The sequence below is a fragment of the Mobula birostris genome, chromosome 10 (genome assembly GCF_030028105.1).
Source record: "Mobula birostris isolate sMobBir1 chromosome 10, sMobBir1.hap1, whole genome shotgun sequence".
NCBI lineage: Eukaryota > Metazoa > Chordata > Chondrichthyes > Myliobatiformes > Myliobatidae > Mobula > Mobula birostris.
The window spans coordinates 58,485,305-58,513,060 of NC_092379.1; the positions used below are offsets into that span (position 1 = coordinate 58,485,305).

The window sequence follows — 27,756 nt, forward strand, 5'->3', positions numbered from 1 at the left end:
CGAGGGAAATTGGGTTTCGTTACAGCCGCACCAAGAATAGAGTATAAATACAGCAATATAAAACCATGAATAATTAAATAATAATATGTAAATCATGCCAGATGGAAATAAGTCCAGGACCAGCCTATTGGCTCAGGATGTCTGACCCTCCAAGGGAGAAGTTGTAAAGTTTGATGGCCACAGGCAGGAATGACTTCCTGTGATGCTCAGTGTTTCATCTCAGTGGAATGAGTTTCTGGCTGAATGTACTCCTGTGCCCAACCAGTACATTATGTAGTGGATGGGAGACATTGTCCAAGATGGCATGAAACTTGGACAGCATCCTCTTTTCAGACACCACCGTCAGAGAGTCCAGTTCCATTCCCACAACATCATTGCGGCCTTACGAATGAGTTTATTGATTCTGTTGATGTCTGCTACCTTCAGCCTGCTGCCCCAGCACACAACAGCAAACATGATAGAACTGGCCACCACAGACTCATAGAACATCCTCAGCATCGTCCAACAGATGTTAAAGGACCTCAGTCTCCTCAGGAAATAGAGATGGCTCTGACCTTTCTTGTAGATAGCCTCAGTGTTCTTTGACCAGTCCAGTTTATTGTCAATTCGTACTCTCCAGATATTTGTAATCCTCCACCATGTCCACACTGACCCCCTGGATGGAAACAGGGGTCACCGGTGCCTTAGCTCTTCTCAGGTCTACCACCAGCTCCTTAGTCTTTTTCACATTAAGCTGCAGATAATTCTGCTCACACCATGTGACAAAGTTTCCCACCGTAGCCCTGTACTCAGCCTCATCTCCATTGCAGATGCATCCAACTATGGCAGAGTCATCAGAAAACTTCTGAAGATGACAAGACTCTGTGCAGTAGTTGAAGTCCAAGGTGTAGATGGTGAAGAGAAAGGGAGACAAGACAGTCCCCGTGGAGCCCCAGTGCTGCTGATCACTCTGTCGGACACACAGTGTTGCAAGCACACGTACTGTGGTCTGCCAGTCAGGTAATCAAGAATCCATGACACCAGGAAAGCATCCACCTGCATCGCTGTCAGCTTCTCCCCCAGCAGAGCTGGGCAGATGGTGTTGAACGCACTGGAGAAGTCAAAAAACATGACCCTCACAGTGCTCGCTGGCTTGTCCAGGTGGGCATAGACATGGTTCAGCAGGTAGACGATGGCATCAACTCCTAGTCGGGGCTGGTAGGCGAACTGGAGGGGGTCTAAGTGTGGCCTGACCATAGGCCAGAGCTGCTCCAGAACAAGTCTCTCCAGGGTCGTCATGATGTGGGAGGTCAATGCCACCAGTCTATAGTCATTGAAGCCACTGGGGCGCGGCGCCTTCGGCACAGGGATGAGGCAGGACGTCTTCCACAGCACAGGAACCCTCTGGAGACTCAGGCTCAGGTTGAAGACATGGTGAAGTACTCCACATAGCTGAAGGACACAGGCTTTGAGCACCCTGGTGCTGACACCATCTGGGCCAGCAGCCTTGATTGGGTGGAGACGTTTTAACTGTCTTCTCACCTGTTCAGCTGTGAAGCCCACCATGGACCAAACACAGGGAAATAAGACTAGTTTAGGACATTTTAGTCATTATGGACAAGAAACAGGAATTCATGTAGAGAATAGATACCAACTCTAGTGACGCAAAGGAAACTATCATTGACATTATAATATGTGAAACTAACCAGATTTACACTTTTACCATGAGCCTATTCAGAACAGTGCTAATTTCAAATGACTTATTAACTAGTCTTTAATTGGCTTCACAAACATCAGTAAATCTACAGATGCTGGAAGTCAAAGCAACAGGGTCTCGGCCTGAAACGTTAGTGGTTTACTCTTTTCCATAGATGCTGCTGGGCCCAATGAGCTCCTCCAGCATTTTGTGTGTATTGATTTAACTAGCGTTATTAGTTTTACTAACTAAACACAAAATAATCTGCAGATGCTGGGGTCAAAGCAACACTCACAACAAGCTGGAGGAACTCAGCAGGTCGGGCAGCATCCATGGAAACGATCGATGCTGCCCGACCTGCTGAGTTCCTCCAGCTTGTTGTGAGTGTTAGTTTTACTCACTGTCTCTGAATACTTAAAGGATACGACATTTCAAACATGATTACCAAAACATGATATCCAAGGTAAAACTTCCAGTGAGGTCCAAAGAGTTATTGAACTAATGAGTGCTACTAGCTAGCTGTGTTATTTGGAGCAGCACCTTCCAGGGTGCATATCGCACACAATCACACAACTTTATGTCATCAACACCTGCTGTTATAGTAAGGCTGAAATGGAATAAAACAAAAACAGGCTGCAATAACTTTGTAGACATTTAATGAAGATAGAAGTTTAATACTCCACAGGGTTAGTAATTTATATATCTATACCAATAGGTAGCCCCCGGGTTCAATAAACCTGCTAAATATACTATCAAAATGTTACAAAATCTGGTGAATTTTCCACAAATTTCCATATTATAACCAGGTCAGATGTAATCAAAGGATGGAGCTTATGGAGATACAGAACTTAAGTTTGTTAAGTTAAAGAAATAGTGACAGCAGATGAGCACTTAAAGCAATTTTAGAACTGCATTTTAAGTAAGCAGATAATCAAATGTGCAAACATCAAACTATTCAATAATACATCAGAAACAAGGCATTTCACACAGTTCAAATTTTACATTATAAATTGATAATCTCAATACAGTAGTTGCACAAATTCCAATCCCACGATGCTGGCACATACTAATTCTTCAAAGTACTTTAAAGAAAGCAATTACTATAAAAGATATCTTTGCATTACCCAACACCAATATTTTATTTAAATTCCTCTGAGCAGATCAAATACATCAGGAATATAAACTATGTTTGCAAAATTTGTAAGAATAAATGTTGTTAAATAAACAGTGCAAACAGAAGCTGCATTTTAAAAGCCTTTAGGGAAGCAACAGTACTTGCACTAGAATACAACTTGCAAAGCATAGCCAATAAGGCCTTTGATTGTCAAATAATGGTAAGAACACCACATGAGTAAAGCATCCAAAGTCAGTGGGGAAAAAAATAATTTCTCATGGTTCACAGATGAAAGTAGCAGTGACAAACTTATTTGCAAAGTGTTTAATCTGGTGACAGTTTCCAGCTGAACGTTTCTGGATTCCTATGAATGAAAAAGACAAGCTTAGTGAGTAAAGAAATAAGTACACGTTGTTTTACTACTTTTATACTTATGGCCGAAGCTGACATGTACGCAGCCTTCTTTTATTCACCTGAAGATACCATTTCAGCTAAGTAAACAAGGGCATCTTTTCTAATAGCAGTTGTGATTTTTTAAAATTAATTACAATAAATTAACTTCATCTATATAGATTATAGATAAAAACAGAGACAGAGAAACTATAGTTTTATACTGCAAACCTGGAATGCGGTGGTCTGCAAAAGCAGGCTTTGCTGAGGAGCACCAGATAAGAGACTTTTACCTTTCTTTACAGCTTTAAGGTGGATGTAAAGGCAAGAAATTTCAAATTATGATAGGTTGTTTTTCAGCGGGATAAAGCCCGCTCTGAAGCACAATTCAGCCTAATTAGTTATTTCCTTAAATTAGAGACAAGGTCATTCCTCAGTGCTATCTGGGAAATCAGGAACATTTCCAGTATCTCTGGTGATCATGTTTGCAGGAAGTGTGTCCAGCTAGAGCTCTGACCGATTTATGGTGCAATTAGGGTAGTGGATGGATTCATAGTGGAGCATCCACAATACACAACATCTGGAGTTTGAACCAAACAACTGAGCTGTTGCATTTGAAGAAGTCAAAACCAAGGAGAGACTATACAGTTGATAGCAGGTCCCTGAACAGCACTGATGTACAGAGTGATATCAAGGTCCAAGTCCTTAGCCCATTGAAAGCAGCCATTCAAGTAGGTGGATGGGTAAAGAAGGTATGTAGTATGCGTACCCAGATTGTTCAGGGTATTGAGTCCTAGAGTCATGTTGTAGCTATATAGACTTCGGTTAGGCTGCAACTGGAGTGTTATGTGCATGCCCCCTTAAAGAAACGATGTGAAATCGTTGGAAAGGGTGCAGAAGAGGTCACTATGATTTTCCCTGGTTAAGAGAGTTTGAGCTATAGGGAGATGATGGACAAACTTCAGGACGTTTTCTCTGTAGCACTGGAGGCTGAGAGGAGAAGACAAATTTATAAAATTATGAGAAGCATTGCCAGGATAGAGAAAGGAAGTTGTGGATAAATGAAACAGGCTGCCTGGGGAAGTGCTGGGAGCAGATACAAGAAAGGTGTACAAGAGGCTGTCAGACACATGAATATGCAAGGTGGATATATGATCTAATTCAGCACTGGCAGAGACATCGTGGGCTGAAGGGCCTGTTCTGTATTTTATGACATCCTTAATAGTGTATTTAATAAACAGGTCACCACAAAATTGTTGACTGTTTCTAGGAAAGGTGGCAGGTGACAGAGCAGTTGTGCCTGAACCACAATTGGAGAGGCATCTTTGTAGGAAGGGTTGTTCATGCTTATGGGGAGGGGTTAAATTAATTTGACAAAGGAATTGGATGAAGTTTAGGTGGTGGTGAGGGAATAGGAGTAAACAGTCAAATGCAAACACAAGGCAGAGTGGGCATGGTACACAGGAGGGATGAAAGGCCAAGCTGTCCACTCTAATGCAAAGAGCATGACTACCTGGACAGATCAACTCTGTGTTATCAGCACATGGGAAGATAATATTCACAAGACATTCTGCAGACGCTGGAAATCCAAATCAGCATACACAAAATGCTGGAGGAACTCAGCAGGTTAGGCAGTATCTACAGAATTGAATAAACGGTCAACATTTCAGTCCAAGGCACTTCTTCAAAACTGAAAGGAATGGGGGAAGATGCCAGAATAAAAAGGTGGTGAGGGTTAGGACAGCTAGAAGGTGAAGCCAGGTGGGTGGGGAAGATAAAAGACTGGGAAGAAGGAATCTGAAAGGAGACCATACGATATAGAAGCAGAATTAGGCCACTTGGCCCATCGCGTCTGCTCCACCATTTCATCCTGGCTGATCCAATTTCCCTCTCAGCCCCAATCTCCTGCCTTCTCCCAATATCGCTTCATGCCCTGACCAATCAAGAATCTATCAACCTCAGCCTTAAATGTAGATAAAGACTTGACCTCCACAGCTGCCTGTGGCAAAGAATTCCACAGATTTGGAATTCTTATCTCTGTTCTAAAAGGACGCCCCTCTGTTCTGAGACAGTGTCCTCTGGTCTCAAGACTCTCCTACCATAGGAAACATCCTCACCATGTTCACTCTATCAAGGTCTTTCATCATGCGATAGGTTTCAATGAGGACACTCCTCATTCTTCTTTCCAGTGAATACAGGCCCACAGCCATCAAACGCTCTTCATGTGACAAACCATTTAATCCTAGAATCATTTTCGTGAAGTTCCTTTCAACCCTCTCCAGTTCCAGCACATCCTTTCTAAGGGGCCCAAAACTGCTCACAGTACTCCAAGTGAGGCCTCACCAGTGTTAATAACTTTTTAACATTATTACGTCCTTGTTTTTATATTCTAGTCCTCTTGAAATGAATGCTAACATTGCATTTGCCTCCCTCACCACAGACTGAACCTGCAAGTTAACTTTAGGGAACCCTGCAGAAGGACTCCCAAGTCCCTTTGCATCTCAGTTTTTTTGTATTTTCTTTCCATTTAGAAAATAGTTAACCTTTTCATTTCTTCTACTAAAAGTGCATGACGATATACTTCCTGACACTGTATTCCATCTGCCATTTCTTTGCACATTCTTCTAATCCATCCAAGTCTTTCTGTAGCCTCTCTACTTCCTCAAAACTGTCAGCCTCATCAGCTACCTTCATGTTGTCTGCAAACATTGTGACAGAGCCATCAATTCCATCATTGACATATAATGTAAAGAGAATCATTCACAACACAGACCTCTGAGGATCACCACTAGTCACCGGCAGCCAGCCAGAAATGGTTCCCTTTATTCCCACTCTTTGTCTCCTGCCAATCAGCGACTGCTTTTTCCATGCTAGAATCTTTCCTGTAATAACATGGGCTTGTGGTTTGTTCAGCAACCTCATGCGTGGCACTTTGTCAAATGCCTTCTGAAAACCCAAGTACACGATATCACCCGATTCTCCTTTGTCTACCCTGCTTGTTAGTTCTTCAAAGAATTCCAATAGATTTCTCAGGCAAGATTTTCCCTTGAGGAACCCATGCTGACTACAATCTATGTTATCATGTGCCTCCAAGTACCCTGAGACCTCATCCTTAGTAATCGATTCCAATGAAGTCAGACTAACTGGCCTATAGTTTCCTTTCATCTGCCTCTCTTCCTTCTTGAAAGTTAAGTGACATTTGCAATTTTCCAGTCTTCCAGAACCATTCCAGAATCTAGTGATTATTATAAGATCTTTACTAATGCCTCTATAATCTCTTTAACCACTTCTTCCAGAAATCTGGGATGTACACCATCTGATCCAGGTGATTTATCTACCTTCAGACCTTTCAATTTTTCAAGAATCTTCTCTGTAGTTATGGTGACTTCACACACATCATGACCCTTGACACCTGGAATTTCCACCATACTGCTAGTGTCTTTAACAGTGAAGACTGATTCAAAATATTTCTTCAGTTTGTCCGCTATTTCCTTGTTCCCCCCCCCATTACTACCTCTCCAGCACATTTTCCAGCAGTCCAATATCCATTCTCATCTCTCTTTTACACTTTATTTACCTGAAGAACCTTTTGATACGCTCTTTAATATTATTGGCTAGTTTACTTTCATAGTTAAAAGCTTCCCAATCTTCTAACTTCCCACGAATTTTTGCTCTTTATATGCCCTCTCTTTGGCTTTATGTTGGCTTTGACTTCTCTTGTTAGCCTTCCAAATTGCTTTCAGAAATTCCAGTCTTCATCCCTGCCAGTGTTCTTTTCCAATCAATTCTGGCCAATTTTCTCTCGTGCCTCTGTAATTCCCTTTTCCCCACTGTAATACTGATACAACTGACTTTAGCTTCTCCTTCTCAAATTTCAGGATAAATTTGATCATATTTTGATCACTTGCCCTGTTGTTTCTTTTACCTTAAGCTTTCGCATCAATTCTAGTTCATTGCACAACACCTGATCCAGAATAGCTGAACCTCCAGTGGGCTCAACCACGAGCTGCTTTAAAAAGCCAGAAATTCCCCCTCCTATAATCCAGCACCAACCTGATTTTCCCAATCTACCTGCATATTGAAGCCACCCAAGACTATTTTAACATTCATCTCCTGTTTTAATTTGTAGACTACATCCTTACACTGTTTGGGGGTCTGTATACAACTCCTGGGCTGTCTAGAGGTGTAATGGCATCAACACTGGACTTCGAGGCGGACCAAGTACTAACCTGGGCAGGAAGAGTACCTGCTTGGAAGAAAGGCCTGGCAATCAACTTCCGTATCTTGCCTTGAAATCCCTATGGACAACTAGATAGCGCCCCCATGAGTCAACAATGATTTGGCGGTACTCAACAATACCAACATACAACTCCCATCAGGGTCTTTTTACAATGATTCAACACCTTCTGACCCTATGTCACCTCTTTCTAATGATTTGATTTTTTTTTTTAAAACCAACAAAGCAATATTGCTCCCTCTGCCTTCCTGCCTGCCCTTTCAATACAATATGTATCCTACAGCATCATCAATATGACGCCTACAGCATCATCCATGCCAATCTGCAACTGTGCTGTGTGTTCATCTACCTCATTCCATATACTGTGCGCATTCAAATAGAACGCCTTCAGTCCTGTATTCACCCGTTTCCATTTTGTCTGCCTTTTACGTTGCAACTCATCCTGCTGACTGCAATTTTGCCCTATCAACAGCCTCTATTCAGTACACATTGCCTCTGTTTGTAAACCAGCTACCTCATCTTCAGCACTATCATCAACCTTTCCTATGATACTTCTTACATTGCATTGAAATATACACAGCTTAGGACACTAGTCACACCATGATCAACCTTACAATTCCTAACTTTGTCTGAGGTCTGCCTCCGCACCCTCTCCACCATCTGTTCTGGCACTCTGGTTCCCATGTTGTGTTATCTAATTCAGTTGATGATGTCTAATCACTTCTTTTTGCACATGACCTATATCCTTCCATGCTTCACATATCTATGCCCGTGTCAAAATCCTTCAACAGGATCCAGCAAAAGTTGACTTTTGAATTCAAGATTGTTTTGGAAATCTGAAAGAGAGTGTACTGCTGTTGGGTGGTGGAGGCTGGTCCTCCACAACATTTAAATTATTTGGAGGAGCACAGATTGCTGTGGGGCAAGTGTTGGCAAATGGGATTAGTATATGTGGATTGGTGTAGACTGAAGGGGCGCTTTCTGTGCTCTAGGTTTTAACTAATGAGGCTATGCAGCTCGAAATGGAAGCTTCAAATGTAACAATTTGGTTAATATTTTGGCACATTTCCATGAGATGTCAAGTCGTAATTTAAACTGTACCTTTCACCATTTCTTTACGCTGCAGCCTGTAGGTGTTTTTCTCTGAACAGAGCCGGTGGATGAAATAACCCAATTGATCAACATTGTCAATACGTTCAGTTACCACCAAATCTTCATGAACAAGGTAGGTCTGAGGCAAGTAGGAACCAGTCTGTTGAGAACAGATATTCAAAATCCATTAATTCTACCAAATTACAACCTTTGAGTGGTCATATAAAAAAACGGATCTTCCCTCAGTAAACGATTTACAAATTCCTGGGAAGTATCAGTGTTCAGCGAGCAAGGCCAAAATAATCAAATCTAAAATTGTCAAAAGTGCTGATCAACAATATCCATAAGATAACTGGTTGCATCACCGCCTGACATGGAGGGGCCACTGCACAAGATCAAATCAAGCTGCAAGAAGTTCCACACTCAGCAGCTTCATCACCAGCCTCCCCAGCATTGAGGACATCCTCAAAAAGCAATGCCACAAAAAGCTGGCATCTATCATGAAGAACCCCCACCACACAGGACATGCCTTCTTCTCGTTGCTAACATCAAGCAGGTGGTACAGGAGTATGAAGGAACACACTCTGCGTTTTAGGAACAGCTTCTTCCTCTCCACCATCACATAGCTGAACGTACAATGAACCCACATACATTACCTGACTATATTCCTCCTCTCTTTGCATTACTTAATTTAAATTTTTATATATTTCTTATTGTAATTTAGTATTTTTTATGTACTGCTGCCGCAAAACAACAAATTTCATGCCATATACCAGTGATATTAAACCGGATTCTGATTCACTATCTTATTGCCTCTTGCCCCCAAAACAGCTAATATACATGAATCGGGTTTCAACTACTTTGTGGTAGAGGACTAAACAGGTTCCACACTCTTAAGACATTTCTGCTAAATCTCAGTCTTAAATTACTTACCCCTTATCTATGGCTAGCAGAAGATACTTCCTGCATCTAATCTGTTTATTACCATTGAACAAAGTTTCCTCATGATTGTTCAAAAAAATTGGGATGGTTAATTCTCTCTTGACTATGATTTTCTTTTAACATTTCAATCACCTGACTTAATAGCTGAGAACAATCCAGTTATTTTTACGATCTCACTCTGCTCAATCTTTTGTGTAAAACAATACCAAAATTCAGTGTTAAGAATGTCATCGTAGCAGATATAGAAGTACCAGTGAAAAATTCCATCCTGGATTAGCCAAAATTCAGGAATAATATTCTTGAATTATAGTGAAAACACATTTACTGATACTTACTGCAAGTTTCATGAACAGCTCCAATAAGTTACGTGGAGGCATAACAATAGAAGTATTCAGTGCAATCACATAGCAGTTATCCAAACTCAGATCGAGATATGCAGTCAAAAGCTAAAAGCAGAAAGCAGGAGAACTTAAGAAAGCAGAAAAACATCTGCAGCAATTTTAAAACGTTTAACTTGGGCATTTCTATCAAATAATCAAAGCTGTACTTGAAACAAGTAGTGGCCCAGAGAACAATATTCTGAGTCTGGCATAACATTTCAAATTCAAATCTCACCGTGGGAGTTGTGGAAATTAAATTCACTTAATAACTTCAGATCAGTCCTAGTTTCATGGTTATTGATATTACATTCAAGTGATTTTAAAAACTTATTCTGGTATGCTAATTTCTAGTAAGATACTTGCACCAGAAGTAAGATGTGAACGTTTCCCAATCTACTTATAAAGTCATCACTCTCTCTGACATGAACTTAAGGAATTCTGATTCACAGATTATACTCATGAAGTTACTGACATTTAGTCTGCATGGGTGAAGCAAACAATAGCTGATGCCACGCTAAAATTATCCTCAGGGAGGAATCAGCGACCTTCAAGCAGACTGATCTCAAAGTTCAAAGTAAGTTTATTTACAAAATACATATATGTCACCATGTAAAATCCTGATTATCTTAGCATATATGAATGATGGTAACCAAGGCCAATGGAATTTTAAAAATAGACCACCACTGGGTACCTGAATTTGTAATCAAATTGGCATTAAATTAAGACCACAGATTGGAAATCAGGCTTTATAGAAAATACCACAACAAAAATGTGGTACATATTGATGTAGAAATCAGAAACAATGTTTGAACAGGTATCATATAGTTAACTCAGGACCACAATTAATTCACTGGACTTTTGTTTTAGCCCAAGAAATCTAATTTTGAAATCAGAAGTGGAAACCTTAGACAAAAGTTGTTTGGCATTCATTCTTTAGAAGAGCAGCAATGAAAAAACGGGTACATTTCTGACTGACTTTATTCAAAAGTCATAAATTATTGCCATGAAATAGATAAGTCAATGCCCAATGAGCGTTTTTTTCTCTTTCCTTTCCTGAGAATTTCTCCTTCACTTTCATGGAATTGCAGCACTAAAATCTTGACACTACGGAAGTTTATCATATTTCACCCCACCCACCACACATAATCATCATCTAGGGTGTAAAAGTCAATACATATATCATTCAACTTCAAACTTCACAAAATATCAAAATACCACAACATTCTGCAAATCAGCAAAGATGAATTGTAGGGATCTGCCACAAAATCATTGTATTTAAGATGCAGGATGTTCATTTGCTGATTTAAGAAACAAATTTAATGAGTCTTTATAAAACAACATCATACCTTGTAAAACAATCCTAAATCTTACATTTTCTCTAAAAATATAACTTATGGATGACATGCTCAAAGGAGTACATTAACACCATGGACTATAATATACTGCATCACTATAAAACATTTGTACATAACACTGCAACTTATGTAAAAATTAGTTGCAAGATCTAACCATACCAACTCAAAATCATGAATGATGACTGCTGGATCATAATCTTCAAAATCTGGAACTGGGACATTGATTACTGCCACATTTTCATTATTTCCCAAGAACTGCACATCTTCAAATGCAAGAAAGTAGGGAGCTTCCGTTTTTGGAGTATGTGGCTGGGTACTGGAATCAAAGTATCGCATTTCGCCATGAAATACTTTGTTCTGGTGAAAAAAAGCACAATTGTAAAAACCACATTAAAGGAAATAGAATAATTACAAACTCTGCTTTAAACGGATTCCAAGATGCCATTCCGGGTGTGAAATTATTACACCAATGCTAGAGTTTATGGCAAACTCCACCTGTGCAGGTTGTATAATTCCCATTTATACCATTGTGAGTACTCTAACGTTCTCGTAGGTTCACAACCCAACTTCATGAACCACTATTTAAATGACCACTGACTGAACTTTACATAGAAAGGCACAGCATAAAAACAGACCTACTCAGGCCACCTCGTTGTTGTGGACAAATACTAATCCAGTTTTCCCCACGATGTGTCCTCACCTCTCCATACTTCCTTACCTGTTAAAGCACCTTCAAGCATTTAAATGCACGTATCTACTTGAAGCTTCACGAGGAACTCACTCTACATCTTATCCCTCAAGTCTCCTTTAAATTTATCCTCTTACATGTTAAACTTGTGAAAGCTACTCAACTAAACTTATTTAATCCAGGCAAAATCCAAGTGAATTTCTTCACTTCTAACTGTTTCATAAGAACATAAGAAATAGGCCATCTGGTCCAAGCCTGCTCCACCATTCAATTATATCACGGCTGATCTGACCATGGGTTCGTCTCTACCTAATGCCTTTTCCCCATAACCCTTAATTCCCCTACTCTGCAAAAAATCTATCCAACCTTGTCTTAAATATATTTACAGAGGTAGCCTCCACTGCTTCATTTGGGCAGAGAATTCCACAGATTCACCATCCTCTGGGAAAAGCAGTTCCTTCTCATCTCCATCCTAAATCTACTCTCCCAAATCTTGAGGCTATGTTCCCTAGTTCCAGTCTTGCCTACCAGTTCTATTAGAGGCAACTTTCCTGCCTCTATCTTATCTATCACTTTCATAATTTTCTATATTATTTCTGTAAGATCCCCTCTCATTCTTCTGAATTCCAGCGAGTACAGTCCCAGGCGACTCAATCTCTCCTCATAGACTAACCCCTCATCTTTGGAATCAAGCTGGTGAACCTCCTCTGCACTGCCTCCAAAGCCAGTATATCCTTCCTCAAGTTAGGACACCAGAACTGCGCACAGTACTCCAGATGTGGTCTCACCAGAACCCTGTACAGTTGTAGCATCCTCCCTGCTCATAAATTCAATCCCTCTAGCAATGAAAGACAACATTCCACTGCCTTCTTGAAAGCCTGCTGCACCTGTAAACCAACCTTTTGAGATTCGTGCACAAGCACTCCCAAACCCCTCTGCACAGCAGCATGCTGCAATCTTTCACCATTTAAATAATAATCTGCTCTTCCATTTTTCCTTCCAAAGTGGATGACCTTGAATTTACCAACATTGTACGCCATCTGCCAGACCCTTGCCCACTCACTTAACCTGTCAATTATCTCTCTGCAGACTCTTTGTATCTTCTGCAGAATTTGCTTTTCCACTCAATTTAGTGTCATCAGCAAACTTAGATACACTACACTCAGTCCCCTCTTCCAGATCGTTAAGGCATATCGTAAACAGCTGTGGGCCCTGCACGGATCCCTGCGGCACACCGCTCACCACTGATTGGCAACCAGAGTAACAGCCAGGTATCCCAACTCTCTGCTTTCTATTAGTTAACCAATCCTCGATCTATGCTAACACATCACCCCCAACTCTGTGCATCATTATCTTATGGACAAGTCTTTTGTGCAGCATCTTATCGAAACAAGTAAATGCTTCACTCAAAACAAGTACGCCAAATGCATTTTTCAGTAACCTATTTGTCTACGTCACCATTTTCAGGGAGACTTAAAACCTATAGTCTGTTTCAATGCTCCTCAGGTCCCTGCCATCAAATGAACTATTCTGACTTCCAGTCAAGATGTGCCTGCATACAAAACTACTTCAAATAATATCTTATGGATAGGATAGATCATGAAACCATATATTTCACTTCTTTTATGTCTTATATGTTTGTTTTTTGTCTTAAACGTGATTCTGGAACCGTTGGAGCCTGTTATTTGCAGTTCGGAGATTGTTTGGGTGTTTCAGCTCTCTGCAGTCTCCAAGGAGGCTGAGGCAGAGGCAGCATGTGGGAACCTCATTGCAAGAAGGTTGCAAGCCGATGTTCAACTCCGTTTTGCTGATTAAAGCCTCCATTATTTACCAATTAAAGTGACGAGGGAAATTGAAATGCCAGCTGCCTGCCTTTTTTTTTTAAATTGCTAGGGGATTGCTCTGCTGCCAGAGAGGGCAGACTGCCTCTTTATCACTGGTGAGATTGCTCTGCATTGAGAAAGGAGACTGCCTGTTTATCGCTGGTGAGGCTGCTCTTCAGGAGAGGGGAGACTGCCTGTTTATCGCTGGTGAGGCTGCTCTTCAGGAGAGGGGAGACTGCCTGTTTATCGCTGGTGAGGCTGCTCTTCAACGAGAGAGTAGACTGCCTTTTTATTGCTACTGAGATCGCTCTTCAGGAGAGGGGAGACTGCCTTTCATCACTGGTGAGATTGCTCTGCATTGAGAAAGGAGGCTGCCTGTTTATCAGTGGTGAGGCTGCTCTTCAGGAGAGGGGAGACTGCCTGTTTATCACTGGTGAGGCTGCTCTTCAGGAGAGGGGAGACTGCCTGTTTATCACTGGTGAGATCACTTTGCTACAGAGGGAGTACGCCACCCAGGTTTTCTGCGTTTTGGATCTGGACTTGGACTTTTTCAAGTCTTACAGTTTTGTCTGTATTCTGTGCGCGGAGGAGGGTTGATGTGCCTGTTATATCTTTGTTTTTTTTGTGCGGGGAGGAAGGATTTGGGGGTTGATTATCATGTTGCCTTTCTTTTCTTTTTGATTTCATGACTATGTAGAGAAGAAGAAATTCAGAGTTGTATATTTTGATAATAAATGAAGATTTGAACATATATCCTACCAGAATTTCATCTTAAGTTCCATCTATCACCATGTGTATGGCATGCTTGCTTTTATTAATCGAGGCACTGAATTCAAGAATCAGGAAATCACATTGCAGCTTTATAAAACTCTGGTTACACCATAATTGAGGTGCTGCATTCAATTTTGCTCGGCCCCTTACAGGAAAGATGTGGAGGCTATGGAGAGGGCGCAGAAAAGGTTTGCCGGGAAGTTGCCTCGAGTAGGGTGTGTGCACTACAAGGGCAGTTAGACAAACCAAGCTTGCTTTCTCTGGAGCCAAAGAAGCTGAGGAGAGATCATGCCTATAAAGTTATGAAAGGCATGGATAGACAGCTGGTATCTTCTCCCAAGTTTGAAATATCTAACATTAAAGGGCATGCATTTAAGGTTAAGGGGAAAGTTCAAAGGAACTGTGTATAGCAGGTTATTTTACACTGACTGGTGGGTGCCTGCAATGTGCTGACAGGGTGGCAGTGGAGGTGCTCAAGAGGCTCGTGAACATGCAGCAAATGGGCCGATATGGACCATGAGCAGGCAGAAAGAATTAGATATCATTAATTTGTGCAGCACAAGATGTTTAACTGTAAGGCCGGCTCCATGTTCCACCCAACTTTCCATCTGATATTTTGCTGTATCCTTTACTAACTACAAATCCATGGTCCGATGAAACCAAAATTGAGCTTTTTGGCCATCAGACTAAACACTAAGCTTGGCGTAAGCCAAACACTGTACATCATCAAAGACACACCATCCCTACCATAAAGCGTGGTGGTGGCTGCACCATGCTGTGGGGATACTTCACAGCAGCTGGTCCTGGAAGGCTTGTGAAGGTAGAGGGTAAAATGAATGCAGCAAAAATACAGGGAAATCCTGGATGCAGTTTGCAAGAAAACTGCAACTTGGGAGAAGATTTGCTTTCCAGTGACAATGACCCTAAGCATACAGCCAAAGCTATACAGGAATGGCTTAAAAACAACAAAGTTAATGTCCTGAAGTAGACAAGTCAGAGTCCAGACCTCAATCCAATTGAGAATTTGTGGCTGGACTTGAAAAGGGCTGTTCACTCTGACAGTCAATCAGACAGAGCTTGAGCAGTTTTGTAAAGAAGAATAGGAAAAAATTTCAGTGTCCAGATGTGCAAAGCTGATACAGATCGAACCACACAGACTCAAGGCTATAATTACTGCCAAAGGTGCATCTACTAAATACTAACTTGAAGGGGATAAATACTTATGCAATCAATTATTTTGTGTTTTATATTTGTAATTAATTTAGATCGCTTTGTGAAGATCAGTTTTCACTTTGACACCAAAGAGTCTTTTCCTGTTGATCAGTATCAAAAAAGCTAAACTAAACCACTGTGATTCAATGTTGTAAAACTGTAAAACATGAAAACTTCCAAGGGGGAGTGAATACTTTTTACAGACACTCTATAAAACCACGCTGACTCCTCCTGCCCTTCCAGATAAATATAAATCCCAACCCATAGAATATTCTTCAACAACATTCATAACACTTATGCAAGGCTCTCCAGCCTATCTTTCCAGGCTTTTCCCTCCTGCTTTTTCTGAAAATTTGCCTTGCTGCAAGGCTTACATTCCAGTAACACCTATATAAAAAAATAGTCAAGCACAGGAAATACACAATGATCTTTAGATGAGGTTTCGTTATGAAAATATGCCAAATTTACCATAAGTTCTACTTCTGATATATATGCTAGTGTAGGACTCTCCAGGATGTGTTTTTCATTAACAATCATGAAATATTCAGACTGTACAAAAACTTGCTGATGCAGAGTTATAGGATCAATTTCCCCCGGGATCAATAAAGTATGACTATGACTATGATCATAAAGCACAGAAACAATCCCTTCAGCCCAACCAGTCCCAGGATCCCTATTCATGAGGATTTTCTCCACAGTCTATGTAAACGTACCTGGCTCAACTACTTCCTCTGGCAGTTCACTCCACTAACATACCACACTGTGTAATAAGATTGGACCTTAAGTTCCTATTAAAATCATTCCTCTCTCACCCCTCTAAATGGATGTCCCTCTATTCTGAGGCTGACTCCTCTATGATACACCCTTTATATATCCACCTTATTGAGGCTTTTCAACAAGGTTTCGGAGACCCCTTCTCATTCTCAATTCCAGTGAATACAGGACAAGAGCTATCAAAGGCTTCTCATATCATAAACCTTTCAATCCCGGAATCATTTTCGTAAATCTCCTTTGAATCTTCTCCAAAGTCAGCACATCCTTTCTTAATTAGGGCCCAAAATTGTTCACAATACAACAACTGAGGCCTCACCAGTGCCTTATAAAGTCACAACATTACATCCACACTTTCATATTCTAGTCCTCTCAAAATCAATCCTAACATTGTATTTGCCTTCCTCACCAGGCTCAACCTGCAAATTAACCTTTAAGGCTCCTAAGTCCCTTTGCACCTCAGACTTTTGGATTTTCTCTCCATTTAGAAAATAGTCGATGTTTTTATTTATTCTACTAAAGTGCATGACCTTACACTTCCCAACACTGTATTCCATCTGCTGTTTCTTTGCCCATTTTCTTAATCCAAGTCCTTCTGTAGCCTTCCTCAAAACCACCTGCCCCTCCACCTATCTTCATATTGTCTGCAAACTTGACCACAAAGCCATCAATTCTGTCATCCAGATCATTCACATATAGCGATAAAAAAGATCCAACACTGGCAACCAACTAGAAAAAGCTCGCTTCTTTCCACTCTTTGCCTCTTGGCAATCAGCAAAACTCTATTCATGCTACTATTTTTTCTGTAATACCATCTGCACTTAAGCAACTTCATGGTACCTTGTCAAAAGCCTTCTGAAAATCTAAGTACACAACATCAACTGATTCTCCTTTGTCCATCCTGCTTGTTATTTCCTCAAAGAATTCCAACAGGTTTGTCAGGCAAGATTTTCCCTTAAGGAAACCGTACTGACTGGCTTGTTCTATCATGTGCCTTCAAGTACCACAAAACCTCACCCTTAACAATCAAATCCTTCACCTTCCCAACCACTGAGGTCCGACTAACTAGCCTATAATTTCATGTCTTCTGTTTTTATCCCTTCTTGAAGAGTGGAGTAACTTTTGTAATTTTCCAGGCCTACGGAATCAATTGATTCTTGAAGATCATTTCTTGTGCCTCCACAATCCCTTCAGCCACCTCTTTCAGAAAGCTGGGTGTTCAGTATCTTGTACTGGTGACTTCTATACCTTCAGACCTTTCAGTTTCCCAAGCACCTTCTTCCTAGTATTGGCAGCTTCACAAACTTCTGCCCACTGATCCTCTCAAACTTCTGACATACTGTTAGTGTCTTCCACAGTGAAGAATGATGCAAAATACTTACTCAGTTCACCCACCTTTTCCTTTCCATATTCCTGTCCCTCCATCATCATTTTCTACTGGTCCAATATCTACTCTCATTACTCTTTTACACTTTATATATCTGAAGAAGCTTTTGATATTAATACTATTGGTTAGCTTACCTTTGTATTCCATCTTTTCCTTTCTTATGGGTTTTTAAGTTGCCTTCTGTTAGTTTTTAAAAGCTTCTCAATCCTCTAACTTCTCACAAATGTTTTGTTCTATTATATGCCCTCCCTTTGGCTTTTTTGTTGGCTTTGACTTCTCATCAGCCACGGTTGTGTCATCCTACCCTTAAAATTACTACTTTTTTGAGTTTTATCTATCCTGTGCCTTCCGAATAGTTCTCAGACACTCTAGCCATTGCCTCTATGCCATCATCCCTGATAATGTTCCCTTCTAATCAGTTTTGGCCAGCTCCTCTCATGCCTCTGTAAACATAGAAACATAGAAAACCTACAGCACAATACAGGCCCTTCCACCCACAAAGCTGTGCCGACCATGTCCTTACCGTAGAACTACCTAGACTTACCCACAGCCCTCTATTTTTCTAAGCTCCATGTCCCTATCCAGGAGTCTCATAAAAGACCCGATCATGTCCACCTCCACCACCGTCGCCGGCAGCCCATTCCACATTCACCACTCTCTGCGTAAAAAACATACCCCTGACATCTCCTCTATACCTACTTCCAAGCACCTTAAAACTGTGCCCTGTTGTACTAGCCACTTCAACCCTGGGAAAAAGCCTCTGACTACCCACACGGTCAATGCCACTCATCATCTTATACACCTCTATCCGGTCACCTTTCATCATCCGTCGCTCAAGGGGAAAAGGCCGAGTTCACTCAACTTATTCTCTTGAGGCATGCTCCCCAATCCAGGCAACATCCTCGTAAATCTCCTCTACACCCTTTCTAGGTTTCCATATCCTTCCTGTAGTGAGGCGACCAGAATTGAGCACAGTACTCCAAGTGGGGTCTGACCAGGGTCCTATATAGCTGCAACACTACCTCTCAGCTCTTAAACTCAATCCCACGGTTGATGATGGCCAATGCACTGTATGCCTTCTTAACCACAGAATCAACCTGCGTAGCAGCTTTGAGTGTCCTATGGACCTTTTCAGAATGGCAGGCAGTGACTAGTGGGGTACCGCAAGGCTCAGTGCTGGGACCCCAGTTGTTTACAATATATATTAATGACTTGGATGAGGGAATTAAATGCAGCATCTCCAAGTTTGCGGATGACACGAAGCTGGGCGGCAGTGTTAGCTGTGAGGAGGATGCTAAGAAGATGCAGGGTGACTTGGATAGGTTGGGTGAGTGGGCAAATTCACAGCAGATGCAATTTAATGTGGATAAATGTGAAGTTATCCACTTTGGTGGCAAAAACAGGAAAACAGATTATTATCTGAATGGTGGCCGATTAGGAAAAGGGGAGGTGCAACGAGACCTGGGTGTCATTATACACCAGTCATTGAAAGTGGGCATGCAGGTACCGTAGGCGGTGAAAAAGGCGAATGGTATGCTGGCATTTATAGCGAGAGGATTCAAGTACAGGAGCAGGGAGGTACTACTGCAGTTGTACAAGGCCTTGGTGAGACCACACCTGGAGTATTGTGTGCAGTTTTGGTCCCCTAATCTGAGGAAAGACATCCTTGCCATAGAGGGAGTACAAAGGAGGTTCACCAGATTGATTCCTGGGATGGCAGGACTTTCATATGAAGAAAGACTGGATGAACTGGGCTTGTACTCGTTGGAATTTAGAAGATTGAGGGGGGATCTGATTGAAACATATAAAATCCTAAAGGGGTTGGACAGGCTAGATGCAGGAAGATTGTTCCCGATGTTGGGGAAGTCCAGAACAAGGGGTCACAGTTTGAGGATAAAGGGGACGCCATTTAGGACCGAGATTAGGAAAAACTTCTTCACACAGAGAGTGGTGAATCTGTGGAATTCTCTGCCACAGGAAACAGTTGAGGCCAGTTCATTGGCTATATTTAAGAGGGAGTTAGATATGGCCCTTCTGGCTACGGGGATCAGGGGGTATGGAGGGAAGGCTGCGGCGGGATTCTGAGTTGGATGATCAGCCATGATCATAATAAATGGCGGTGCAGGCTCGAAGGGCTGAATGGCCTACTCCTGCACCTATTTTCTATGTTTCTATGACTCAGACCTCAACAGTCCTCTGACCCTCCACACTGCCAAGTATCTTACCATTAATTTGGCCTACCAAAATGAACCACCTCACACTTATTTGGGTTGAACTCCATCTGGAACTTCTCAGTCCAGTTTTGCATCCTATCAATATCCTGGTGTAACCTCTGACAGTCCTCTACACTGTCCACAACATCCCCAACCTTTGTGTGATCAGCAAATTTACTAACCCATCTCTCCACTTCCTCATCCAGGTCATTTATAAAAATCACGAAGAGTAGGGATCCCAGAACAGATCCCTGAGGCACACCACTGGTCACCGACCTCCATGCAGAATATGTCCCATCTACAACCACTCTTTGCCTTCTGTGGGCAAGCCAGTTCTGGATCCACAAAGCAATGTCCCCTTGGATCCCATGCCTCCTTACATTCTCAATAAGCCTTGCATGGGGTACCTTATCAAATGCCTTGCTGAAATCCATATACACTACATCTATGGCTCTACCTTCATCGATGTGTTTAGTCACATTCTCAAAAAATTCAATCAGGCTCGTCAGGCACAATCTGCCTTTGACAAAGCCATGCTGACTATTCCTAATCATAATATGCCTCTCCAAATGTTCGTAAATCCTGTCTCTTAGGATCTTTTCTATCAACCTACCAACCACTGAAGTAAGACTCACTGGCCTATAATTTCCTGGGCTAGCTCTACTTCCTTTCTTGAATAAGGGAACAACATCCGCAACCCTCCAATCCTCTGGAACCTCTCCTGTCCTCATTGATGATGCAAAGATCATCGCCAGAGACTCAGCAATCTCCTCCCTCTCTTCTCACAGTAGCCTGGGGTACTTCTCATCTGGTCCTGGTGACCTATCCAACTTGATGTTTTCCAAAAGCTCCGGCACATCCTCTTCCTTAATATCTACATTCTCAAGCTTTTCAATCCACTGTAAGTCATCCTTACAATCGCCAAGATCCTTTTCCGTAGAAAATACTTAAGCAAAGTATTCATTAAGTACCTCTGCTAACTCCTCCCATTCCAGACACATTTTTCCACTGTCACACTTGATTGGTCCTCTTCTCACACGGCTTATCGTCTTGCTCTTCACATACTTGTAGAATGCCTTGGGGTTTTCCTTAATCCTGCTTGCCAAGGCCTTTTCATATCCCCTTCTGGCTCTCCTAATTTCTTTCTTAAGCTCCTTCCTGCTAGCCTTATAATTTTCTACATCTCTATCATTACCTAGTTTTTTGAACCTTTCATAAGCTCTTTTCTTCTTGACTAGATTTACAACAGCCATTGTACACCACGATTCCTGTACCCTACCACCTCATTGGAATGTACCTATGCAAGAACCCAGGCAAATATCCCCTGAACATTTGACACATTTCTTCCGCACATTTCCGAGAACATCTGTTTCCAATTTATGCTTCCAAGTTCCTGCCTGATAGCCTCATATTTCCCCTTACTCCAATTAAGTGTTTCCCTAACTTATCTGTTCCTATCCCTCTCCAATGCTATGGTAAAGGAGGTAGAATTGTGATCACTATCTCCAAAATGCTCTCCCACTGAGAGACCTGACACCTGACCAGGTTCATTTCCCAATACCAGATCAAGTACAGCCTCTCCTCTTGTAGGCTTATCTGCATATTGTGTCAAGAAACCTTCCTGAACACACCTAACAAACTCCACCCCATCTAAACCCCTCACTCTAGGGAGATGCCAATCAATATCTGGGAAATTAAAATCTCCCACCACAACAACCCTTTGCAGAATCTGTCTCCCTATCTGTTCCTTGAAGTCCCTATTATTATTGGGTGGTCGGAATGAACCGCTGAATGAACTCCTTTGCATCACTGAAATACTGATATCCTGAATTTGGAAGCCACACTCAGGTTGGAGGAACAACACCTTACATTCCGTCTGGGTAGCCCCCAACCTGATGGCATGAATATTGACTTCTCAAACTTCTGCTAATGCCCCACCTCCCCCTCATACCCCATCCGTTATTTATTTATATACACACATTCTTTTTCTCTCTCTCCTTTTCCTCCCTCTGTCCCTCTCACTATACCCCTTGCCCATCCTCTGGGTTTTTCCCCTCCCTCCCCCCTTTCTTTCTCCCTGGGCCTCCTGTCCCATGATCCTCTCATATCCCTTTTGCCAATCAACTGTCCAGCTCTTGGCTCCATCCCTCCCCCTCCTGTCTTCTCCTACCGTTTTGGATCTCCCCCTCCCACTTTCAAATCTCTTAATAGCTCTTCTTTCAGTTAGTCCTGACAAAGGGTCTCAGCCCGAAACGTCGACTGTACCTCTTCCTAGAGATGCTGCCTGGCCTGCTGCGTTCACCAGCAACTTTGATGTGTGTTGCTTGAATTTCCAGCATCTGCAGAATTCGTGCCTGCGTCCTGACTTTAGCTTCTCCTTCTCCAATTGCAAGGCGAATTTTACCTTACTATGATCACTGCCTAAGGATTCCTCCCAATCTACCTCCCAATGTTTTCCCCCAATCTACCTGCATTTTGAAATTTCCCATGTCTATCATAACACTGTCCTTTTGAAACGCATCTTCTATCTCCCATTGTAACTTGCAGACCACACTGTTGCTACTGTTTGGCCATCAACTCACATCAGAATCATTTTACTCTTAGCAATACCCACAATTTTCCTACCCCATGTCCCCTCTTTCTAATGATTTAGTTTTTTTTTACCAACAAAGGCATGCCTACCTGCCTGTCCTTTGGATGCAATGTGTATCTTTGGATGTAAAGCTCCCAATCACTATTCAGTGATGCTTATATCATACATGACAATCTGTAACTGTGTTACAAATTCATCTACTTTACTCTGTACACTGCATGCATTCAAATAGAACAGCGGTCCCCAACCACCGGGCCGCAAGGAAACAATATGATTTGGCGATAGGAGTCAGCTGCACCTTTCCTCATTCCCTGTCATGGCCACTGTTGAGCTTGAACACATGCAAGGTCATTACACACGCATCATCCATGTCAGCGCGGGAAGAAGATCAACTCCTCGAGCTTGCAAATGATGGCAGGCTGAAAAGTATGTTTGACATAACATCTCTGCCGGCATTTCGGATCAAAGCCGAGGCTGAATATCCTGAGATAGCCACGAAAGCACTGAAAATGTTGCTTCCATTTCCAACATATCTCTGCAATGAATGCAACGAAAACTAAATTGCGGAATAGACTGGACATAAGGAACCCCCTTCGAGTATCACTGTCTCCCATCACCCCTCGATAGGACCGTCTTGTTGCAGGGAAACAAGCCCAGGGCTCCCACAGATTCAGCGATATTGGTGTGTTGCAATGATTTTATATGTTCATACAGGGAAAATATGTGCTGTGTGTTTAATATCCAAACATTACTTAAAATATTATGAAGCTATTGACTTATATAACCATATAACAATTACAGCACGGAAACAGGCGATCTCGGCCCTTCTAGTTCGTGCCGGACGTTACTCTCACCTAGTCCCACCAACCTGCACTCAGCCCATAACCCTCCATTCCTTTCCTGTCCATATAGCTGTCCAGTTTAACTTTAAATGATAATATCAAACCTGCCTCTACCACTTCTACTGGGAGTTCGTTCAACACTTACTTCAAGCTCCCCTGTCCTCCCCTGATAATTGACTTATCACTATATTCATGCGAGGAAAATATGCGCCGTGTTTAATATTAAATTCGTTAGATAAACCCTTTTAGAAACGAAATTGAGTGTATTAGCCACTTATCACCTATATTCCTGTCGTGATTAACACGCCCCCCGCCATACAGAATCACCAAAAACTATTTGTAGAAAAATATCGGCACGTACACTCATGCGCACTGGTGCCCGTTCAAGGCTTCATGGTCATTGTAGTCTTTCATGGGGTAAACCCAACATATTTGACTGCTACTCTTGTCCGTTGGCAACCCCCCACCCCCGGTCGGCCGGTCCGCAAGAATATTGTCAATATTAAACCGGTCCGCAGTGCAAAAAGGGTTGGGGACCCCTGAAATAGAACACCTTCAGTCCTATATTTATCACCCTTTTCCATTTTGTCCCCCTTTGCAATGCAACTTATCCGACTGACTGCAATTCTGCCCTATCATCAACCTCCCCTTGCTTTGCAGCCCTTCTTAAATAAAGCACAACATTCACTACCCTTTAGTCTACCAGCACCTCACCCGTGTCTAATAATAATGCAACTATCTAAGCCAAGATTCCCATATTCTTTTTCCAGTCACCCAGTTTTCTTCAGTATACAGGCTCCATTAACTTACCTACCTTCATACATTGGAACATTCAACACCTCCTCCGCTGCAATATGGACAATCCATGAACTTTCCCTAGCTCCAATGTGAAGACTGGTGAAATCCCTAGGGACTGGAAATGGGCTAATGTTGCCCCAGTAAATAAGAGTGACCAAAGAGACCCTGGTAACTATAGGCCTGTAAGCTTAATATGTATCGCAGGTAAGATGATGTAAACAGTAATAAAGAATGAGATGGAAAAGCAGCTGATAGGAACAGGTATGTTAGCAGAAAGCAAGCATGGGTTCAGAAAGGGGAAATCCTGTTTTACTAATATGTTGGAGTTCTACAAAGAGGCAACTGAAACTTATGGTAACAATAGGGCGGATGATATCATTTACTTGGACTTTCATAAGGCTTTTGACAAGGTACCCACAAGAGGTTAATATTCAAATTACAAGAGGTAGGATTCAGGGTAAGGTGTCCAAATGGGTGTAGAATTGGCCTAAAAATAAAAAAACAAGTTACAGTGAGGGGATCATTTTCATACCTGTAAAACATTAAAAGTGGGGTTCCTCAGGGATCAGTTTTAGGGATGCTGCTGATATAATTACATTAATGACCTGGATAATAAACTAGATGACATAAAATTAGGAACAACAGGCTGATAACATTCAGGCAGCAGAATCAATACCGTTAGATCTAAAAATCCAGATGCAGGCAAATAAATGGCAGGTGAAATTTAAGTAAATATAAAGACTACATATAGGAAGAAGAAATACTAGGCATAAATGTACAATGGGGTACCTGAGTGAGGAAGTGCACTGTATGAGGAGCTGGGTGTCCTGGTAGACTCAATACTATCAACATCTAGACAATGCACAGAGGCAATTAGGAAGGCTAATTAAATGTTGGGCTATATAATGCACTCAGTGGAGTTCAAGTCAAGAGATGTTCTCCTTAAGCTGTATAATGTGCTTGTGAGGCCACACCTTGAACATTGTGGACAGTTTTGGTCTCCATATTTTGTCAGGGATGTAATTACAGGGTACTGGAGAGAGTTCAGAGAAGGGCAGCTAGACTCATTCCAGGGCTGAAGAAAGATTGAAAGAATTTAATCTTTTTAGCCTAAGTTGATGTAGAATGAGAGCAGACATGATAAAGTGTTCAAAATCATTAAGGGTATAATTAAAGTGGATGCCAGCTGCTACTTCAAAATTAATCCATCATCAAGGACACAGGGTCATAGGTGGAGACTGGTTAAGGGGAGAATTCAGACTAACATCAGGAAGCATTTCTTTACACAGCAAGTTGTGGACACATGGAATAAACTACCTAATTGCGTAGTTGAGGGTAGCATCTTGGAAACTTTCAAATCTAAATTCAATAGTTATTTCAATACACTATATGAATAGGAATATGGCAAGCTTTATTGGGCCGAAAAGCCTATTCTTGTCAAAAACTTTCTAACGTTTTAATGTTCAAAATCTTCAGGCTTTTCAGAGGAGAATTATTCAAGGGCCTTATCCATCACTTCCAGCTCCAAATACAGATGTCCACTTTAGTTTTTGAGGGGTCCCTTGCTCTCTCTAGTTGCTCCTTTTCCCATAATATACTTACAAAATGTCTTTAAATTCTCCTCAAGCTTCTCTGCTAAAGCTAGCCAATGCCCCATTTTGCCCTCCAGATTTCCTCTGGACTACTCCTGCATTCCCTGTACTTCACTAGGGGATTATATCCAGATGCCTGTACCTCACACCCATGCCTCCTTTTCCCTGGCTGAAGCCTCAACATCTCTCACCGTCTAAGGTTCCTTACTCGTACCAGTCTTGCCCTTCACTCAAGCATGAACATTCTCCTCCTATCTCACATTTAAAAGCTTCCCAGTTGCTGGGTGTCCCTTTGCCCACAAACAACCTCTGTAAACTTGTGTCTCAAACTGTCAAAAGAAAATAATGAAAATGCCTGCAATTGTCTATTGGCGAAGTATATCTTGTATTAGTGATCAGCGCAGTTCTGGTGGGCTGAAGGGCCTGTTCCTGTGGTGTACTATTCTATGTTCCATCTATGAAGTTCCTTTTAATAAAATCAATGTATTTTATGTTGCAAAATGCAACTACTTCAGCAAGTTACCTTTGGAACAATGAATCGATAAAGACAAGCTCCTCCAATTATTAAACCAGACAGTATGAAAGCCAGTCCAAGAAGTGTAAACAGACATCTCCCTGTGGCATTATCACCACCACTTGCTACAGCAGACTCAGGATCCTATACAAGAAATAAGTTAAAGAACATAATTAATACCATACTAAAATCTTAAATTATCATTCAACAATACTTTTCCCATGGAATTCAGATAATATATTTTCAGTAATAAAAATGTGTGCTAAAATTAATATTCATTTAATTGTTAAATTAGATTCTCTAATTTTGCATAAATTTCCTTTAATAACCTACAGTCCAAGTATTTGTACTTGCCATTAAAATAATAGAGCCAAAAGGGAGTTCTTTCCAACTCCAGTAGCAAGTTCAGGTTCTAGCTCTACTACAGTAACTAACAGAGCAATCTGCAGTTCAACGTTATGTAAACTATTTCAATAAAATGCACATCAACTGCACTGAAACTTAATATTTGCAGTAACAGTGCTCAGCTTCAATATATTAATTTTATATACTTACCACGTAAAAACAAACCATTGCACAAAAATAAATTCTTCTGATTTGTACAGATCAAATCAAATTATGAATGTAAAATAAAAACAAGCAATTCCTGAGCAGAAAATGAACATCAAATACAGTATGTGTATAGAAGATTTTTGACAGTATTTACCACTGGTTCCAATGAATAATTAAATGATATAAAAAACCCAGAAATCAAATGAACTTTTTCAATGGTGTAGTAATCAGTTGATTCATATGTCAGCAAAGTCAGGTGTTTTATTTGTTATTTTACAATTGCACTGATATGAAAACATATACAGAGTAAAACAGATCAAACGATTCTACAGAGGGTGAAGTTCTAAGGGCTTTGTTCTGTTCAATGAGGAAAATGGGAATTCCAGGACCATAAGATAAAGAAGCCATTTAGCCCATTGAATCTGTTCTACCTTTCATCGTGGCTAATCCATTTTTCCACTCGGCCCCAATCTCCTGATTTCTCCCTGTATCCCTTCATACCCTGACTAATCAAGAATGTATCAACCTCTGCCTTAAGTATACATAAAGTCTTGGCCTCCACAACTGCATGTGACAAAGAATTCTAGATTCATCACTCTCTGATTAAAGAAATTCCTCCTCATCTCCATTCTAAAAGGATGCCCCTCCATTCTGAAGCTGTGTCCTCTGGTCTTAGACTCTCCCACCATAGGAATCATCCTCTGCACATCAACACCTTTCACCATTTGATAGGTTTTAATTAGGTCACCACTCATCCTTCTGAATTCTAGTGAACACAGGCCATCAAACTTTCATGACAAGCTATTCAAAACTGG

General features: G+C 41.4%; 1 protein-coding gene across 1 annotated transcript in view; it reads right to left on the reverse strand.

Moving 5' to 3' along the window:
- Window positions 1-2,314: 2,314 nt before the first annotated feature.
- Window positions 2,315-27,756, reverse strand: part of LOC140204066 (integral membrane protein 2A-like) — a 34,283-nt gene continuing 8,841 nt past the window's right edge. Inside the window, exons 2-6 of the mRNA XM_072270356.1 lie at window positions 26,399-26,533; window positions 11,345-11,542; window positions 9,786-9,896; window positions 8,518-8,668; window positions 2,315-3,153 (exon numbers count right to left, since the gene is read on the reverse strand). Of these exons, the coding sequence (XP_072126457.1) occupies window positions 3,065-3,153; window positions 8,518-8,668; window positions 9,786-9,896; window positions 11,345-11,542; window positions 26,399-26,533 (684 nt within the window). The 3' untranslated portion in view covers window positions 2,315-3,064. The remainder of the gene's footprint in view (window positions 3,154-8,517; window positions 8,669-9,785; window positions 9,897-11,344; window positions 11,543-26,398; window positions 26,534-27,756) is intronic.